This window comes from Poecilia latipinna, unplaced genomic scaffold (genome assembly GCF_001443285.1).
Source record: "Poecilia latipinna isolate Pla-1442-1.1 unplaced genomic scaffold, P_latipinna-1.0 Scaffold1972, whole genome shotgun sequence".
Taxonomy (NCBI): Eukaryota; Metazoa; Chordata; class Actinopteri; order Cyprinodontiformes; family Poeciliidae; genus Poecilia; species Poecilia latipinna.
In genome coordinates, this window is record NW_015114588.1 from 12,586 (window position 1) to 32,794 (window position 20,209).

Sequence of the window (20,209 nt, forward strand, 5' to 3'; positions counted from 1 at the left end):
ATTTTTATAACAACTGAACATAACAAAGTTACTTGACTGTTCTATAAAATGGCACTATGTGCCTGAAAATACATAATACCTCCCCTTAACTACCTCAAGCAACATCTGGTTGAATGAAGAAAACAGATCTCAAGATTTCTACATTTGTAGTTGGAACAATCGATTTCTGTAAAAATTGTTTCACTAGGTATACGTTTGGCCTGTAACGTTCCAGTTTGCTGGAAAAAAAAATAAAAAAATGGGTAGCTCTTCATCACCAGAGGCAGGATGTGGTGCATGACATGGCAGGTTGAAAAATGTAAGGTTTTACTTACAAGACTCATGAAGTTTGGGAATAAGTAAGCAAGCGGCCCGTGTAACCACTCCACCTCTACCAAACATGGAGTGGCAGAGTTATCATATGTGCTGAGACAGAGTGAGGAAACGTGAATTTAAATGTGTGTGTTTTCACTCTCAGATTGAGTCGAACGAATGCATCATCCGGCAGACCAACACACAGTTCAAATACGGCTACGAGTACCTGGGAAACTCTGGACGGCTGGTCATCACTCCACTCACTGACAGGTCACCGTTAACGTCACACCCGTAACACAGTCGGCTAGAATGAGCCTCGGAAGGCTTGCAGTTAGATTGGTGTCTTTTCTTGTTTTAAGCCATCATCACTTTCATTGTTACAATGCAACGATGCAACATGAAACAGACAAAATAGTCTCGTGCTTAAATTTTGACATCCCAGCAGGTTGCACTTCTCCTGTTTTGTGTTCTGTGGAACTTCTCTGTGACTTGCGTTGTAAATGTCAGCGTTTGACCGTGTCTAGGTGTTACATGACTCTGACCACGGCTCTCCATCTCCACCGGGGCGGCTCTCCGAAAGGCCCAGCCGGCACAGGGAAGACGGAGACCGTCAAGGACTTGGGCAAATCCCTGGGCATGTACGTCATTGTCGTGAACTGCTCTGAAGGACTGGATTACAAATCAATGGGTCGCATGTTCTCCGGCCTGGCTCAGGTCAGGGAAATTTAAAAATCCGCTCGTAAGTCGTAGTTTTGTAAAAAGTTGAGATTGTAGCGGGGGAAGTAAGCTTTGTTTCCGTTGGCTCTGAGCAGACGGGTGCGTGGGGATGCTTCGACGAGTTCAACCGCATCAACATCGAGGTGCTGTCAGTGGTCGCCCAGCAGATTCTTTCCATCCTGTCTGCCCTCTCAGCTGGGAAGGCTCGGTTCCAGTTTGAAGGGCATAATATCCGTCTGGTCCCAACCTGTGGCATCTTCATCACCATGAATCCCGGTAGGTCTGCAGAACAGTCGGGATTGTACTTGTTTGAGACTTCTCTACCTAGCAGAGGAATAAAAACTTTTTTACTTCTTTGCCGTTTTTAGGGTATGCTGGTCGTACCGAGCTTCCTGACAACCTGAAGTCCATGTTCAGACCCATCTCCATGGTGGTGCCGGACTCTACTCTGATCGCTGAAATCCTGCTGTTTGGAGAAGGCTTCGACAACTGTAAGGTACTGTACTTATGTGATTCTAAAAACTCTAGGGAAATTGCGTTAAACACCATTTCAGCTACGTTTTTGCCCATCTTTTGTACGATCTTTAGCGTCTCATTAGCAAAGTAAATAGCACTATTTATGTCCTGTCAGCGCAAACAAACCCACTAGGTTCAGAAGGCGACATCCGTTCTGTCTCAGGTTACAGTGGCTACATTAACTGCGTTTCCAATGACCATACAATTGCCGAGTTTGACATTTTGAAAACAAATTAGCTTAATTTCACAAATGAATTAGCTTAAGTTGTTTTCCAAGTGGAGGGGTGGGGGAATCAACTTTTTTCAGGGCAAAATTAATCGAAGCTGAACATAGACACCAACATCGGTAGCCTACAAGCTACTTGTTAAGCTTAAGGTTCTGTATTGATGTTAGCTAGTCATCTTTTAGCTAACATTACCTGCATCCAACAGCTTTACTCAACTCAGTCGGTTAGTTTGGGGAAAAACTGTGAAAAGTTCTTTGTGTTTTGCTGGTTTGCTGCCGTGATTCTAACACAAACCTACGTAGCTCCGCCCAGCAGCAGCAGGTCTCCTTCACAGGTGGAAACCCAGCGCGAGCGTCGTAGCGCTCACGTTGCATTTAAAGGCGGCTCGGAAAAACAGGTTACAACATGTTAACAACGGATTAAACAGTTTTAACTGCTGATAAAAGTGACAGAGGACACAAATATGGGAAGTGTGGAAGCCTCTACTGTATCAAATTGACATAGGAATAACAGAGAGTTGGCCATTCTAAGGTAAAAACCCAGCGCATACAGTGTTCATGTTTTGTTTTGTTTTTATTCCCCATCCAGACCCTCACCCCCCCTGCAATGTCATGGTGCCCTCCCTAGGGGGTGCGCCCCACAGTTTGGGATCCTGTGGTTTATGCTAAGACTAAATAACACACAGTTGAATCCTATGTAGAAAACCAGTGATAAGTTGTCTAAGATTTCCTTTGGAATTATCATTCTATAGATAACTTATTGTTTTCAGGTGTTTCTGTGCTGAAGGTTTTGGAAAACCATGTTTCATTTTCCTCCCACTTCACAATTATGCACTACAACTATTTTATCTGTCACACAAGATGCACTAAAATTAGTGGTTGTAATGTGAGAAAATGTTGAAAAGTAATATGGAGTCTACACTGACTAATGAAGCACATTTATTAAGGAAGACATTATCTTGTACAATGTGTCCATGATGCAGACTCATTTAAAACATTTTCTTTAGTTTAGATGATATGTAGGCACATTAAACTGTGAATACCTCAGAGCTTCTGCATGCAAAAGAAGCATTAATGAAGTTAACACAGCAGATTAACTGCCTGTTAAATAAATTATCTTCTTTTCCACACAGGACAGACTTGCCATGTTATTTAATGTCTATTATTTGTGTCTATTAGCTCCTGGCTAAGAAGGTATTCACACTCTACTACCTGGCAGTGCAGCAGCTCTCCAAACAGGATCATTATGATTTTGGTCTCCGCGCTCTCACCTCTTTGCTTCGCTACGCCGGGAAGAAACGGCGCCAATCCCCCAACATCGCAGATGAAGAAGTAAGTCTCTCTCTGAAACCTTGTGCCCAGGTTGTCGCAAATTATGGACGCATGCAAGCTTGAAAGATGCAGATGTATAAGCAAAGTGACAAAGCAGAAACACAGTGGATGACTCTTTGCATGTCTGTCCTCAGATTCTTCTGATGGCCATGAAGGACATGAATATTGCTAAACTGACCTCTGCAGATCTTCCACTGTTTAATGGCATCATCCAGGACTTGTTCCCTGCTGTGGAGACACCTGTTATAGAATACGGCATGGTATGCAGTTCACATTAACACTAATCTATCTAAAGAAATACTAGGAATGCATTTGTTTTAGAATTTTGAGGTCCACGTGTGATCTGTTTTATTCATCAACTCTTAATGTTAGGCCTGGACCTGCTGATACAATGTTTAGCCAATTCATTTTCAAGGACTACCGTATAAAAAGACAACAAGTCACACTATTTTAACAAAGTCAGGTTTTTCTAATGCGATAAGAAGTTGACATTTTAAGATGCCCTTACCTCTTTGTGTTGTGTTTTTCTATTTAAACTTACCTTTTCTCTAAGATTCCCAAATAGTTGCCTAACGTTCATATTTCAGCATGTTCTCTTGTAGACACTTAAGCGCTGAAATGGATTTAACAACAACTTAAAATGTTCAGCCTTTCTGTTATCTGCTGAAAATCTTAGTCTTTCTTCACCGGACCTAAATGTTGCAGGAAATAACTAACTTTTTGTGTTCTTCACTCAGTAGCGGTGTCGCCATCGAAGAGTGTTGCCAGTGCAGCCTGTTAGAGCCTGGGCTGCATTAAGTGATTGGAAAAATATGATTTTCTTTGACTGTAGTTGAAGGAAGCTATCGAGACGGAGGTACGGCGGATTGGTCTGCAGGTCACTCCTTTCACAGTGACTAAAGTCATTCAACTTTACGAGACCAAAAACTCCCGGCACTCCTCCATGCTGGTTGGCAAGACGGGCAGCGCCAAGACTGTCACCTGGAAGATCCTGCAGCAGTCCCTCACAGCTCTGAACCAGAAAGGAGAACCCGACTTTGAGATAGTTCACGTACGTTTTCAGCATTTGCATATTCTCAGTCGTAAATTAGTACCTTCTTAACACAGATTTCATTTTATGACTTAGAAGAGAGGAGCAGAGTCTCAAGTAGAAACCTGCAAGATTATAAGACTAACATAAACATGTAATGTTCACAGATTTCCCCCTCTACCCCGCCAAAAATATATATAAAAAAGTAGGCATAAGTGAAAAAATGAACACACTGAAATCTTGAAAAGTTTGGACAATAAAAACCACTCATCCTTATCAAGGTAAACTTTAAGTAGCTAGCACAGAAAAATGTCTTATTATTATTATTATTATTATTATTATTATTATTATTATTATTATTATCACCACTGCTTCTTTGTTTTGTTGTTAATATGCCAACCCATAGTTCTATCAATTTAAAGGACATTTAAAAATATTGTGAACACACAGGAACTGATAAGTGTTTAATCACATAAAGCAGCTACCCTCTGCCAGAGCCTGGTCTGGTTTTAGACCAACAGCCTGCAAATGTATTTGCAGACATATACATAGTGTCATTTGTCATTTGCTTTATAGCTAGTTTGTTTACTGTAAAGCATGCTTCTGTAAGAGTGATCAGCTAAAATAATAATTAGCTCTCACCATAGAAAATTAATTTAGCTGCTGACCACCAGCAAAATGCTTAAATTACTACAAATGATGAAGGGATAATTAGTGTTATTCATTTGCCTTAATGTTAGGCCTGAAAACCAACGTCAAGTCTCTTGTTTGTGCACGCTACCTTGGCCAATATCACTGACTCTGATGTTTTTATTTTATTTTAGAGTGTGAAGCTGATAGTCAGTATTAATCTTAACTTGTGCAGGTTTATTATTGTTTTCCAATTCTCCACAGATCTATCCCCTGAATCCAAAGTCGATGAGTCTCGGGGAGCTGTACGGAGAAAACGACCTTTCTACTAACGAGTGGTCCGACGGAGTGCTGTCCTCCCTCATGAGAACAGCCTGTGCAGGTACATCTATCAGAAAAATACCCCCACAACACACACACACACACACACACACACACACCCACCCATGTTTACACAGAATACATAATGAATCAACACCCAGATCTCACCTCTAAACTCCAGCTGAACTGGATCAGTGTAAAATATGGCAGAGGCCATTTGTTGAATGGGAGAGCGATTTTGTAGTCGTGACATCAGATGGAAGACCGAATGTGTAAAGATTCATGGCCACAGGTGCAACAGATGTAGCTCAAATAATCAGAAAAGATCTTTGTGATTCAGTTCAAACTGCTGCTTTGAAGCTTTCTCTGGGAAAATGTGCCGCTCGGCAGCTGCTCTCAAGGTTGATTAATTTATCATTTATTAATGTTGGTGATTCGCTGACCCTTCATGTACTGTCTTTGTAATTTTTGATCAACAAAAATCCCCTCACAGAAAAAAATAAGATGGCAGAATGCTTTTCTTCTCAATCTTCTTGGTCTTATTAGAACTAAAACGTCTTATGAACATTTTCACACAGCAGTTATTTCCTAAATGATTTTCTTGCATTTTCCACCATGAAATTATATTTTTCATTTATATTTTTTGCTTAGCACATTAAGCTAAAGGGCAGTGATGGACACCGCTGAATAAAAAGTTATCTGCGCTGCACCTAAAACACTGATCACTTTAGCTCAACCCACCCATCTTAGCTTGCAGTTCACCAAAGTCCAAGTTGTTTGCCGCAGGTAGCTTCATTGTCTGCCACACTGTGTTTGTCCACCGTAGAGGAGACGCCTGATGAGAAGTGGATCCTGTTCGATGGGCCCGTGGACACCCTGTGGATTGAGAGTATGAACTCTGTCATGGACGACAACAAGGTGCTCACTCTCATAAACGGAGAGAGAATCTCAATGCCCGAGCAGGTGAGAGCAAGAAAGAGTTCACCTTCATCCACACATTGGACAAATGCAGACGTTTACTTTGTTTCCTCGCTGTCTCAAGTTAAATAAAACCAGTCTTCTCTTGTTTTATGTCAGTTATACATACCAAAAGGATTTCTGTTTCTAAATGTCACAGTTGATTGAATTATTATGGTCTTTAAAATCAGAAGTTTACATGCATTTCCTGAATTACGTGTTTTTCTTCAGACAAATGGACACCGTATGAGACGGCACACAGAAATATTTGTGGTATTTATTTTGTCCAAGGTGTCTCTTCTGTTTGAAGTGGAGAACCTGGCGATGGCCTCTCCGGCCACCGTGTCCCGCTGCGGAATGGTCTACAACGACTACGTTGATCTTGGATGGAAGCCATTCGTTCAGTCCTGGCTGGAAAAGCGCGACCCAGTACCACTTTAATCTTCCTTTAATGTCTAACACAGGACTTTAAAAACCGATATGAATATCAAGCCCTTTTCTGACCTGATAATCGTTTTTTTTTGTTTTTGTTTTTTTTGTTTTTACAGGCTGAAATGGAGCATTTGAAAACTTCCTTCGATAAATTTCTGGAGGTCACTTTGAAGTTTAAGAAGGCCAACTGCAAAGAGTTGATCCCCATAAACGAGCTCAACGGCGTCGTGTCTCTCTGCCGGCTCTACGACTCTCTGGCCACACCCAGCAACGGGGTACGCCTCTGTCTTGTTGTCGGGTTGCGAATAACACTCTGGCATTTGTACAGAAGTGTTTCTTTTGTTTTCCAGGTGAATCCTTCAGGTACGGAGAACCTGGAGAGGGTGGTGGAGCTCTGGTTCACCTTCAGCCTCATCTGGTCCATCTGCGCCTCCGTAGACGAGGACGGACGGAAGAAAGTGGACAACTTCATACGATCCATAGACATCACCTTCCCTGTCAAGGTCTCGTGAGGAGTCGAGTTTTGGGTCACGAAGTTGTGATTTAAGCTTCATTTATGGTTCAAGAACACGTGTCATGTTTTAGCTGTTGCTAAATATGTTAAGTTTAAAGATGCTGACACCTTTCAAGAGTTTGTTAGCCAGGATCTGTCCATTTTCTGCTCTGAGATATAAAAGTATGTAATAATACAATGCATCCATTGCTCCCTCCAGCAACTTTTTCATTTGTACTTTGAGGAGCAGTGGGGGGGCATTCAGTCATTCCTTGTGCTGTAGTTCTGATACCGGGAAGTAAACGGACCTGCATGAACAAATATCATCCTCTTCTACACATGGGTCTAAACTTTTCTGTACATCATAAAGTGTCTTTGAACAAAGCCTGTAGGAAGCCAGTCTCGGAGCCTGAGAGACAGCAGGTCATTTTGTGATGTCCTCATACCTATAACTCTTTCAATATGAACTCTTTTAGGACACAATTTATGAGTTCTATGTGGACCCGAAAAATAAATCCTGGGTGCCTTTTGAAGAGCAGCTTCCCAAAGGCTGGCGCTATGATAATAAGTAAGTATCTTGCTGCTCCCTCTTTGTTGCCTACGCTCTGCTTCCTTTACTTTTATAATAATAAAGTGCTTCCATACGTCCTCTCTGCAGCGCTCCATTCTATAAGATTATAGTTCCTACGGTGGACACAGTTCGCTATAACTTGCTGGTTCAGGCTCTGGTGTTGAAGCAGCACCCGGTGTTGCTCACTGGACCGGTTGGCACTGGAAAAACCTCTGTGGCCCAGAACGTCCTGCAGGGCCTAAGCAAAAGGTGGACTGCTCTCACTATCAACATGTCTGCCCAGGTCGGTCTTTGTTTGTTTGTTTGTTTTTTTTAAATATTGTTTCGAGTAAGTTTTTAGATTTAATGCGAATGCTAATTTATGCTCGACGCTCCTACCCTAACCTGCACATTATCGGGGTGATTTGTAACACCTGCGTGTGTGGGTGTGTGTGTGTGTGTGTGTGTGCGCGCGCGCGCGCGTGTGTGTGTGTGTGCGTGTGTGCGCGCGCACGTGTGTGTGTGTGTGTGTGTGCCACGTCACACAGAAAGCTGATCCACCTTCACCTGCAAAGCGAGAGGCTTTAAAAATGACTGATGACAGATATTACCCATACTCCTGCATGTTTCGGTGTGCATGAGTGCATCCGCCTGCATCCTGCCACATAGATGTTAATACGCTCCATCTCAGCAACATCACAATTTCAGTAAAAGTCATACATTGTGCCAAGGTCCCACCAGTGGGCACGGTTATTACTAGACGGCTCTGATGAAGGGCTGCAATGATGAGGGGTACTCATAACCATCACACACCTTTACGGCTATTACAGTTATTATCATGCACTCTTACAGCCCTCCTGTCACGTCCATCACTGTCACCGCCAGCTTTTTTCACTGGCAGCTCGCCTGGACAGAAGAGATTCTAACAGAGCACATCTGCTTCTTTATTTTACATTTTATTTTTCATTTACACAACCTGGACCTTTACATTTTGTCATGGATAAAAGCAGTTTTTTTGTTGTTGTTTTTTTCTGAAATTACAGCTGCAAATCTTCTGCCTCGGTTGTATTTAGGTTTGGTCTTTGACTAGGTCGTTCTGACTCACAAATATCCGTTGATCTAAGACAGGGGTGTCCAAGCTTTGCGTCACGCGGGTCAAAACTGTCAACTCAAATGTACTGCCAAGAAAATGTAAAAAACTAAAATCACTAAAAATGTCTCGGGAGGCTATTTGGATTTTTAACCTACTTAATCACAAACTAAGCATGAACTATTTTAATTTAACAAATAAACAAATCTGATATATAGTTGTTTTTTTTATCCTACTGACCTTTGCAAACATCCAACAGATTGTCAAAAAAGCAGCCAGTTAGCAGCTACTGCTCTGTAAAAAATCAGTGTCATGTGGGATTCCTTGATTTTAGGTATTCACTTCTGAAGAAGACTGACTTAACAACAGCTTGAACTGTTTTGTTTATTTTGTACCAAGATATCCTCCAACAACATCCAGGCCATCATAGAGAGCCGAACAGAGAAGAGAACCAAGGGCATGTTTTACCCGATAGGCGGGAAGCAGATGCTGTGTTTTCTGGACGACCTCAACATGCCGGCCCACGACACGTTTGGCTCCCAGCCGCCGCTGGAGCTGCTGCGCTTTTGGATCGACTACGGCTTCTGGTACGACCGCCAGAAGCAGACGCTAAAGTATGTCAAGGTGAGAAGTGATCTGTCGAGGAAGGTGGAGCGGAGGTCTGCGGTCCAGTACGTCGGAGCGTAGGGCGTCATTTCGTTGATGTTTGTGACGGACGTCTAATTCTCAGTTTATCTGTGTCAGGACATGTTCTTGCTGGCGTCCATGGGACCTCCTGGTGGAGGGAGGACTCAGATCTCTGCTCGATTTCAAAGTAGTTTCAACCTCATCAATATGACCTTTCCAAGTGTAAGTTCTGCTTGTCTCCATATACAAATAAAGAGTTGAGTTGTGTTTTTTTTTTTACTGCTTTCATAATACCAACAATTATATGTTATATATTATTTCATTACAATTTTGTTTGTTCACGATAAAGGAAATATGATAGTATCAGATTCTGACATATTAGAAGATGCAGGCAGTCTATTAATAACACCCTACAATTTCAATGTTTAAATTCAACAAATTGGGGATATCATATCATTTGTAAATTTGTGTGTGTGTTTGACTTAAGGTATCTGAGTTTTTATCATTAATCCAAGTGTTTTTCAACTCCTTCATTGATTTTCACCAAGTAAGAGAGGTTTTGGCCGTTGCTTTGTGTTAAATAAATACTAGTCAATAAATATTTTTGACATTTATGACAAAGTTTATAAATCATAACAAAACTTTTTACACCAGTCTGGTCTGTCCACATTTAACTGGAATTGCACCAATATGTGTTACAAGCAGAATAATCAACAAGTCGCGTCAAAACAGTAAGGAAACATGCTAACATTAGCCTAGCACTTCCGCTAAGTGCTGCAGATGGTTCTTGCCAGGTTTTTTTCTTTTTCTTTTGCTCCTTTAGCGATTTTTATTTTTGACATCTCTGCATGCAGGAGTCCCAGATCAAGAGCATCTTCAGCACCATGCTCAACCAGAAGCTACAGGTCTTTAGGGAGGAGGTGAAGCCTATTGGAGACTCTATAACTCAGGCCACTTTAGAACTGTACAACTCTGTCACAGCGTCCTTTCTACCCACTCCAGCCAAGATACACTACCTCTTCAACCTCAGAGATATCTCAAAGGTACACGCACAGAACGGTCCGGAAACCGATTCACACACACAGGGTTTTCAGGATTGTCCTTCGAAAATATCTGTTTTTATCTCTAGGTTTTTCAGGGTTTGCTTAGAGCTCACCCGGAGTACCAAGATACTCAGAGTGACATCATCAGACTGTGGATCCACGAGTGCTTCAGGTAAACTGAACATCTCTCAAGGCTGTCGTAAGTTAAACTCGTACAAATAAAAATAAAAAAAAACATCTCCATATAAGTTAGTTAATTTATCTATTAATCCCTCCAGTTTTTCACAATTCTGAAGTTGTCTAAATTCATGCAAAATCTACAGATCCCCATATTTATTTGCGCTGATGCATAATTGTTCATTGACGCAATTAATGCAGATTTTCCGCAAAAACATCGGGTTTAAGTGACTGCTGTTTCTCACCTGCAGGTGGCAGTATTTCTTACTTTTACCACTTTGCTGCCTCAACTTTACTTGATGTCAAGTCACAGTCCGTGATTGACATGGCGAGGAGCCATTTAAGATGGCTCGATTTTTGATTTTATACATCAGAATAAAAACTCATATTTTTTGTTATTCTATCTTTAAATTTTGGAAGTGGTTGAATGAGGGGAAAAATGCTAAATTTCTAGCAAATATTTTCAAAGTAACACCACACAATCAGTGATTAATAACAAAAGCAATCACAAAATCCTGGTGGAATTGATTAAAACAGCTTTTACATGTTTTCATGTTGTGAAAATTCCACACACACACACGCACACACACACACACACACACACACACCACACCCGTTTTTGCCAACAAAACTTTTATTAACCTTTTTTGATTTATTGTAACACTATTTTCTTCAAAAATTGACACCTTTTTTATACTTATGTGCAGGAAACTTTAGCTTTCTGGGTTTAAAAGGTTGCATAATGGTTATTCTCTACCACAGGGTTTTACCATTCCTTTTGTCAATCCTGTCCTGAATGTTTCTCTCATCACATCACAGTGGCATGTTTTGTTTTGTTTTTGTTCCCAGTCGTCTGAGATTCCCTTCATACATTTATCAAAATAAGACTCTAATTATTCCAAATCTTGTTGCAAACCTGTTCTGAAAGAATTGCACGTGTGACACGTTTTCCCAACTTTTTACTCCAGTTTGTCCACACTGTTTGATTCACTCCGAAGAGTAAATATGGTCCTGAGTATGGAGAAGATCATCCTTGTCTCCACACATTTTCCAAAATCTTGCCCTGCTTTTTTTTTTTGGGAAAGCAGGAGTGCTCAGTCCATTTTTTTGTTTTTTGGTTGTTTTTTATTTTGCTTTGTTTTCAAGAAGCAACCATGACTCCATTTCTCAAATTTCCAGTAGAAAGGCAACTTACATAATTAAATGTCATCACATGGGATGCACATAAAATGTCAGAAGGGGGAGAGCGAAGATTAAGTGGAAGTAGATGCTTGTGTACCAGCATGCCCAGGTTCTGTCCTTCTGGGGAAATATTGGCAACTCTTTTTCTGCTTGAAGTGGCTAAACTTTGTTCTCAGGGATTGCAGCAGATGTTCATTTACATATAGAACGTTATTTAATGTGACCGCAATTTGTGCTCAGGAGAAGAAAAAAAAAAGTAATGGTATTAAATTCAATGTTCGCCGTCCACTAATGCAATATTCTTAACGTGTGTGTACAAAAGAATTTCATTCAGTGTTTGCTTTCAGGGTGTTCTCGGATCGACTCGTAAACCAAACTGACGCAAATACATTCATAACTCTCCTGGAGGAAAAACTGGCCTCCCTCTTCAATCTCACTTTCCACGGCATCTGTCCGACCAAACATTCACCCGTATTTGGTAACTTCATCACAAATACCACCCCAAAATAACTTTATTACACGTTCAATTCAAATTATAGCGAAGGTAGGATTATGAAGGATGTTTACAGTGGTTTGTTTTTTTGTGCTGATCAGGTGATTTTATGGGTAGCGCTGGCGGATATGAAGACATTGTGGATATGAAGAATCTGAAGAAGTTCATGGAAACCCAGCTTACTGATTACAACCATGCACCCGGAGTTGTTCACATGGACTTGGTGCTGTTCAGAGACGCCATCGAACACAGTATGTCTGCAAACACGACTCGCAACGTCTGAGCTTTCCACAATGCTGGTTGCCAACATGTGAACTAGTTGGAAGCCTTGATGGATCCACAGCCTCTTTCCTCCACAGTAACCCGTGTCGTGCGTGTGATCAGCCAGCTGAGAGGCAACATGCTCCTCATTGGCATCGGGGGCTCCGGCAGACAGAGCCTCTCTAAGCTGGCCGCCTTCATCTGTGAATACGAGGTGTTCCAGGTGGAAGTGACCAAACAATACCGCAAGCAAGAGTTCAGAGAAGGTAAGACCAAGCCAACAACTTTACCTTCCAGTGGTGGTTATTTAGTCAACGGGCCCCCTCCTTCCACCTCAACACACAGGAAGCCCAACTCCTCATTAGCTGCTTATCATAGCATAGCGTGTTTAAGTTGCCCCCTCCCTTATGCCGCCCTGGGAAAACGGCCGTATGTCAAAAACCGTCGCTAAATACACACACAGATATTTGAGGGACTGAAAAATATTTGAATAGTCAAGGCGTCCTCTGTGTCTGTGTTTAATTTCAGACATCAAGAAGCTCTACCGTTTAGCTGGGGTGGACAACAAGCCCACAGTGTTTCTCTTCAATGACACGCAGATTGTCGACGAATCCTTCCTGGAGGACATCAACAACGTCCTGAGCTCTGGAGAGGTTCCCAACCTCTACAAGCCGGATGAGTTTGTAGAGGTCTGTGTTGTCTTCTCGACTTCCCTCTCCTCCCTCTAGCCTCTGTCACTTTCACTAACGATTTCAACACAACACATCTCGGCGTAAGTTGAGTCAGCTGACTGTATGCCTCATATTAATCAGCTCTAGTGTTTGCTTTGTTTTGTCGTAGGTGTGTAACGCCCTGTCAGAGTCTGCCAGGAAAGACAACGTGGTGGAGACTCCTGACTCACTGTTCAACTACCTGATTGAACGAGTCAGAAACAACCTGCATATCGTTCTCTGCATGAGCCCAGTGGGAGAACCCTTCAGGTGAGTCTGGTGAACGGCTGGGAATACGTTCACAGCATGTCTGCTTTGAGGTAATGAAGGCTGAAAACAAGAAGAAGTCAAAGTTTCGTCCAAGTAGCCTCCATTCACAAGTATGATGGAAATGGTCTGTCCCTCTGTTTTTGTTTTTGTTTTTTAATTTCACAATAAAAATGTGCAGGAAGCTACAGAAGAGGCTCAGCACGTAGCGACCTGTCAGCCACTTAGAAATTCTGATCCGTTCCTCCAGAAAGTTATTTCTCCTTCTGCACATTTCACATCCGTCATTGAAGCAGATCACGCCTCGGTGCCCGTCTGCATTAAAGTCAGGATTAAGAGCTAACTAAGAGACAAAATAATGATTTAAAATGTTTCCCAAGCAATCACAAGAGTACTTGGAACTCAGTCAAAGACAAAGCATTTCAGCGATGATTATTTTTCCATGTTTTGATACGGTGGTCGGAAACACAGAGAGAACACAGAGCAGCTTTGAGTCGACGGGAGCAAATAAACTCACAGGAGTGATTTTTGCAGTGAGGAGGCTTGTTGTTACGGCAAACGCCACTGTTCATAGAAAAAAACACTTCTTCCCCCCGTGGCGTTTGTGGCCCACAGGACGGTGACCACACATGCTGCTGCTAATTGGACTGGCAGCTCTGGCACTTTCACATTGCCACGGCTAATCACCACTCTCTGTGTGACCTGTTGTACCACACAGCACACTTTGCTTCCCCTCACCGTGGGAAGGGCCAACGTTGGTTTGTCTGAAGCTTGTGTGGCGTTCTAGTAACAGCTTGCCTTTGTTATTAACCCCTCTAACTAAATGCAGTTTTGTGGATGGAAAAAAATGGGGTATAATGCATTTTCTCTCGGTAAATGACAGGCAGAGATGTGATCTGACAACTTTGAGTGAGTGAAAAATGCGGTTTCATGCTATTTAAAACTAAAACACCAATTCAACAACTGGCTTTTATATTGGCTTTATTTAAAAAAAAATGCGATCAGAGAATAGGAAGCTATTTTAAAAATGCATTTGTTTTCTTAAAAAGATGTCAATGATAGTTTAAAATCTTAACAAAATAGAATACAACCAGCTAAATAGAATAAAGTAAACCTGTTTTGTTTCGTTGTGATTCTACTCCTAGTATTTATGGATTTCTGAAAAAGGTGATGACAACTGGTTAATTTGACAAGTTAGTTTCCTTCTCCTGCTGCAAATCTTTGTTAATTACAGCAACTTTGTGACTGAGATTGCGACCGAGATTTTAATTGATATTAAAACAACTAATTTCAGTAATTTTGTCAAGGGATCTTTTTTATGAAAAAATTGAGAAAACTCAAATGGAATTAACTAGAAAAACATATAACCCTTTATTGCCGCAATGTGGACAAATTTATGTGTGGAAAGCTGACGTTGTCGTTGCATTCAGCCTTCATGTTCTGCTGAAGTCTTCAGTTCGGTCACCGCCTGCATGACTTACAAACACGCCTCTCAACGTGTCATAGAAATGTAAAGTTTCCTTTTAAACAGCCACTGACGTCATTTCTATTTCCGCTGACTTTCAAATTCATACTGAACATATCTCGCCTTGCGTTTTCTCCCTTCAGTGGAAGTCAGGAGTGTCGTTATTGGCTTCCCGGTCATTTTCAGATCCGATTTTTGTTTGAGTTTCTGACTGGCCGGCGACCAGTACGCGCCCAATTGTCTGTTTCTGTCCGGTGAATCTCTGCTCTTCATCCAAGACTGCCAGACGCCCTGTCGCTACATAAACATCTACAACTGTCTCTCGACAGAAACCGCATCCTGCAGTTCCCAGCGATAGTAAACTGCACCACCATCGACTGGTTTTCCGAGTGGCCCAAAGACGCCCTGCTGGAGGTGGCTGAGAGGTACCTGGATGGACTGGATCTGGGCTCTGCGGAGGGGGTAAGCGACAGACGGATACAAACACACACTCTTGCACACACATATCTGCTTTTGGGGCCGTCTTCATATGTGCTGTTGAATGTTGTAGATCCACAGGAAGGTCGCCAGTATATTTGTGACCACTCACCAGTCTGTGGAAAACGTCTCCCAGAGCATGAAGGTGGAGCTGAAGAGATATAATTATGTCACACCCACCAACTACTTGGAGCTGGTGTCTGGATATAAAAAGTACGCATCTACTCCGCACTCTCACTTGTATGTCCACGCGAAGCACCAAAAGACTCAGCTAGCTGATTCTCGTACGGATCATAAATGTGCCTTTTGAGTCTGTACATTATGCATACAGTTATGATAAACACTAATTGCACCCATCTGCATCCACGAGATTATCTAGAAAGAAAACGTATCAGCCGCCAGATGCTGCTGGTTAAGTAAAAAAGTCCAGACCCCAAACTGACTGAAATCCTCTGGTGGGACCACAAGAAAGCAGAGACAAATGTCAACAAACGAACATCTACGATGTGCAATGTTCTTGGTTGCTTTATTGTTTTTTTTTTAATCCACAACTGTACATTCTAGTTTTTTATTAATCTGCAATGTAATCCCTCATGAGTGAAGGACTCATGGGAAGAGATTGCAAGTATTTTTTTTTCCTGTTTGTTTCTCTCCAGACTGTTGGGGGAGAAGCGCAGTGAGTTGGGGGAGCAGGTGAGCAAACTGCGAAACGGCCTTTTCAAAATCAACGACACCCGGGAGAAAGTAGAGGCCATGACTGTGGAGCTGGAGGAGGCCAAGGAGGAGCTGGTGGAGTTCCAGAGGCAGTGTGACCAGTACCTGGCTGTCATTTTGAAGCAAAAGGGGGAGGCTGATGAACAGCAGAAGGTACGTGTGATGAAGACGTGTCAGTGAGTACTTAAAAAAAGAAACAAAACAAAATGGATGAAGTCATCGGCTCTGTTTTGTTCAGATGGTGAGCGAGAAAAGCGAGAGGATTCGAGCAGAGGAGCTACAGTGTAAAGCCATGGCTCACACTGCACAAAGGGAGCTGGACAAAGCCATGCCTGCTCTCGAAGAGGCCCTGAAGGTAGCCGTTTGTCTTCCATCACATTTACAGCTTTGACTTTGTTTCTTCTTTCACTGCTGCTCGTTTTTCATCCCTTACTCTCAGGCCCTGGAATCTCTAAACAAGAAGGACATGACGGAGATCAAGTCTTACGGCCGTCCTCCAGTGCTGGTGGAGACCGTCATGCAAGCTGTCATGACCCTTCTTGGCAAAGAGCCGACCTGGGCCGAAGCCAAGAGACAGCTTGGTGAGAGAAAACAACAGCTGACATGTTTGGAAAATGAGTCCTGCATTACCAAAGTAGTATATGCAGGGGTGAAAGTAGTTTTAAATTCTTGGGGGTACTATCACAAAAGTAAATACATATATATATGAGCTGTATTTCCCTCAGCCCACTGGCTGCAATGTCGACACCATGAGATGCCATGAGACCCAAATTCTGAACATCACGGCATGGAAAAGGTTGAAAAAGGTTATTATTTTGGATAAAGTATCATCAACATCAATATTTCCACTAAATATTAAGCTAAAAAAATAAATTGATAGAGGAAAAATGTCTCTGAGCTCAAAGTGAGATGCCAGAGAGCAATAAAACTATTATTTTTAAATTAGACAATTTAATTTCGCATAATTATTGCAGTAGAAGCCATTTGTTTAATGGCACTTAATGAAACATATTTACCGTGTTTGATGATTGTGGTGAATGACGTGGTATACCCGCAGACAAACGAGATAATTAGTCCAAGTTTGTCATTTATTGAACGTTCAGAAACTACGGCGGCTGAGATGAGCCACAGCAAAGGTAAACAAAGGCAAAATAACTGAACAGGTGATCAACTCTAAACCACTCGCCCCTTTTTACTCTCTCTCTCTTTGTCGTTTAAGCACACCTGTTACCATGGCAACCGCTCACTCCTCGAGCTGAGCACAGATTACGTTAAAAACATTCAGTCCATTACGATATCAGGTTTCCAGGCTTGATATTTATTTTGTGATTATCAATAAGCCTCTCATGAACATAGAGGTGGTTGATTAGTTCATTTTAATTTAAACTCCTGCTCTGCTAGTTATTTTGATAATGGAACCGAAACGCACAAAATTTCGCTACACCTTGTTGAAACAATAATTACTGAGATTATTATTGTTGCTTGGTAATTAATTTGAACACATTTTGTTGATTTTTTTTAGTTGTTCATTAATAAAGTTATGAAGGTTTTGATAAGCCAGTCAGAGGAGGACGTGCTGGTCTCAGCCTCCTGACGGTGTTCAGTTTGTCTCCTAATGCCGAGATCGACTCGAAACCTTCCGTGATTGAGGTATTGCTCCCCTGCTCTAGCAAAGCATGAACAGTTCAGAAACAATATGAAATAGGGGGTGGGGGGGAAGCGATTTATTAACTGATTTAGTCGTGTTTTAGATTGTTCTTGAAAAACTGATCAGTCATGGCTGATTAGTTGGCACACTCATGGCTGCACAGTGAACCCATTGATTCTCTATAGCAGACAGCCGCTCCCCTCTCTTGCAGGTACTGTGTACCCCCGCTAAATCTTTTAGGGATACGTAGTACCCGACGGTACCCCCCTACTTTCACCCCTGACTATATGTTTGTTTAAAAGCTGAAAATAATGAACTACTCAACAGAAAAACTCAGAACTATTAAAATATAAGTCTTGTCTTCCAAGTTTATTTTGTCATTGAGTAAAAAGGTTCCCAGACTGAGAAATATATGCAGCCAGAATTTGGACCTATACTACAAATATATGTGTGTATCTATATATATAATATACATATATAAAATGTAGATTTTTTTCCCACTGATTAAATGCATCCAAATTAATTCCTAGCAGGCCATTGTGGTGAACTGGCCCTGAAATTCCATTAATGCCTGTTGATGCATATTCAACACACACCAAAGATAACATTGGAAGCATTTTGCTCCCATCTAGTGGTCAGAATTAGACCAGACTTGGCTGTTTTGCACACTAAATACCTCAATTTATATGTATCCTATATGCTGTAATGAAATCAAAACTGTACTTTTATTTACATTCATTTTTTGAGAGCAAAAAAAGTTATTTGCATAAAACTATAAATGGACACAAAGGGGTTAAAAGGTTTACAATATTTTATTGCATTTCACTCTAGAGGTCTGTAAATGTACTTTGGACGGCACACATAGTGACCTTAAACTGTCTCTGGCAGGTGAGCCCAACTTCATCAAAACATTGGTCAACTACGACAAGGATAATATAACGGACCGTGTTCTGAAGAGGATCGGCCAGTACTGCAGGCAGGTGGACTTCCAGCCAGAGATCATCGGTAAAGTGTCACTGGCTGCCAAGTCCCTTTGCATGTGGGTCCGAGCCATGGAGGTAAGAGGGTGTTTGTCCTCAAAGAACACCAGGCACAGAGCGGTTTATCGCTATGGCAGAGTAATAAGTCAACACACATCAAAATGAACTCTCCAGGTGTACGGACGCATATTCCGGGAGGTCGAACCAAAGCGGGCTTTGCTGAACACTGCAATGGCCGCTTTAGCAGAAAAAGAAGCTGCTCTGGATGACGCTATGAAAAAACTACAAGAGGTACAAATAATGGTGGCTTTCTTCTCACTCACACATTTTAAAGTGATGCTACAGTCGGTGTTTTCGGGGGGTCGCAGGTGGCGGATAAGCTGAATGCGCTGCAAAAGCAACATGCCGAGAAGCTGGCTATGAAGGAGAGTTTGAGAGTCAAATCTCAGGAGATGGAGTTGAAACTGGACCGAGCCGACAAACTGGTGACAGGACTGGCTGGGGAAAGGATCCGCTGGGACGAGAGAGTGACTGTAAGCCTTACATTTTGAGATGTTTAAGTGGAAGAGGCAGACTGGGATGTGGATGCATATTTCAGCAGACTCCTGGGGTCGTAAAAAGCTACTATCTAACCATTTCACTCATAAGTTTGAGTCATTTAAGCACAGTGTTAGACAGACGTACAGTTGAAACAAGATGTTTACATACACTGAATAAAAAGACCCATCCATCTATTTTATCTCACTTTCAAGTTAAGCGAAATATATCTGCACATATGTGAAACTCAAAAGAACACTTGCCATGAAGTGTGAGTGCAGATGAGGGCAATCTGTTAGTTTAATTCATTCACAAAGGGAGAGCTTGGTGTTTTATCCTAGCCCTTTCAGTTTGCTGTCTGGCTTTGGTGCTACTTTTAAACCAAGTTTGTTATAAAACCAACATTCAGACATGGAAGAACTCTGTCATGATCAGTGGGTGTGCTGCAGGGTCTTGAGAAAAACATGGGATACCTTGTTGGAGACTGCCTGCTCGCTGCGTCCTTCCTGTCCTACATGGGGCCCTTCCTGTCCAATTACAGAGACAACCTGCTCGGCATCTGGATGAAAGAGGTCAAAGCAACGCTCAACTTTAACACGAGACCTCAACAGCTTTTACACTAATTCACCAGAGAATAAATGTGATTTCTCTCTCTCTCTCTCTCTCTCTCTCTCCTCTCTCTCTCTCTCTCACTTCCTGTTCGTGTTCTCGGCTCAGGTTCTGGAATCAGGGATCCACTGCACCCCGGGATTCAATTTTTCTGTGTTTCTGTCCAAACCAACAGTGGTGAGAAACTGGAATATCCAGGGTCTGCCGTCCGACGCGTTCTCCACTGAGAACGGTGTTATCATCACCCGTGGGAACAGGTAGGGACGCACAGCAAGCCGAATGGTTGTTTAACTTCTACTAAGAAGTCCTTCTAAAATGCATTTTTAGAAGGACGCCTGACGAAGAACCACACTAGCGCACAGTATGCAACAAAATATTAAAATGTGCAGACAATTAAACCGTCATAAAATTAACTGAAGTACAAAAGAAAT

General features: G+C 42.0%; 1 protein-coding gene across 1 annotated transcript in view; it reads left to right on the plus strand.

The window, feature by feature from the left end:
- Window positions 1-20,209, plus strand: part of dnah2 (dynein, axonemal, heavy chain 2) — a 53,959-nt gene that overhangs the window by 12,441 nt on the left and 21,309 nt on the right. Inside the window, exons 23-55 of the mRNA XM_015016000.1 lie at window positions 458-564; window positions 819-1,008; window positions 1,107-1,287; window positions 1,380-1,507; window positions 2,933-3,085; window positions 3,220-3,345; window positions 3,918-4,136; window positions 5,010-5,127; window positions 5,893-6,029; window positions 6,315-6,452; window positions 6,572-6,730; window positions 6,806-6,958; window positions 7,425-7,516; window positions 7,607-7,802; window positions 8,988-9,212; window positions 9,333-9,437; window positions 10,070-10,258; window positions 10,345-10,430; window positions 11,965-12,095; window positions 12,212-12,361; window positions 12,470-12,637; window positions 12,900-13,060; window positions 13,212-13,351; window positions 15,143-15,275; window positions 15,364-15,503; window positions 15,947-16,157; window positions 16,243-16,359; window positions 16,444-16,585; window positions 18,541-18,710; window positions 18,807-18,923; window positions 19,001-19,165; window positions 19,619-19,741; window positions 19,887-20,035. Of these exons, the coding sequence (XP_014871486.1) occupies window positions 458-564; window positions 819-1,008; window positions 1,107-1,287; window positions 1,380-1,507; window positions 2,933-3,085; window positions 3,220-3,345; window positions 3,918-4,136; window positions 5,010-5,127; window positions 5,893-6,029; window positions 6,315-6,452; window positions 6,572-6,730; window positions 6,806-6,958; window positions 7,425-7,516; window positions 7,607-7,802; window positions 8,988-9,212; window positions 9,333-9,437; window positions 10,070-10,258; window positions 10,345-10,430; window positions 11,965-12,095; window positions 12,212-12,361; window positions 12,470-12,637; window positions 12,900-13,060; window positions 13,212-13,351; window positions 15,143-15,275; window positions 15,364-15,503; window positions 15,947-16,157; window positions 16,243-16,359; window positions 16,444-16,585; window positions 18,541-18,710; window positions 18,807-18,923; window positions 19,001-19,165; window positions 19,619-19,741; window positions 19,887-20,035 (4,919 nt within the window). The remainder of the gene's footprint in view (window positions 1-457; window positions 565-818; window positions 1,009-1,106; window positions 1,288-1,379; window positions 1,508-2,932; window positions 3,086-3,219; window positions 3,346-3,917; window positions 4,137-5,009; window positions 5,128-5,892; window positions 6,030-6,314; window positions 6,453-6,571; window positions 6,731-6,805; window positions 6,959-7,424; window positions 7,517-7,606; window positions 7,803-8,987; window positions 9,213-9,332; window positions 9,438-10,069; window positions 10,259-10,344; window positions 10,431-11,964; window positions 12,096-12,211; window positions 12,362-12,469; window positions 12,638-12,899; window positions 13,061-13,211; window positions 13,352-15,142; window positions 15,276-15,363; window positions 15,504-15,946; window positions 16,158-16,242; window positions 16,360-16,443; window positions 16,586-18,540; window positions 18,711-18,806; window positions 18,924-19,000; window positions 19,166-19,618; window positions 19,742-19,886; window positions 20,036-20,209) is intronic.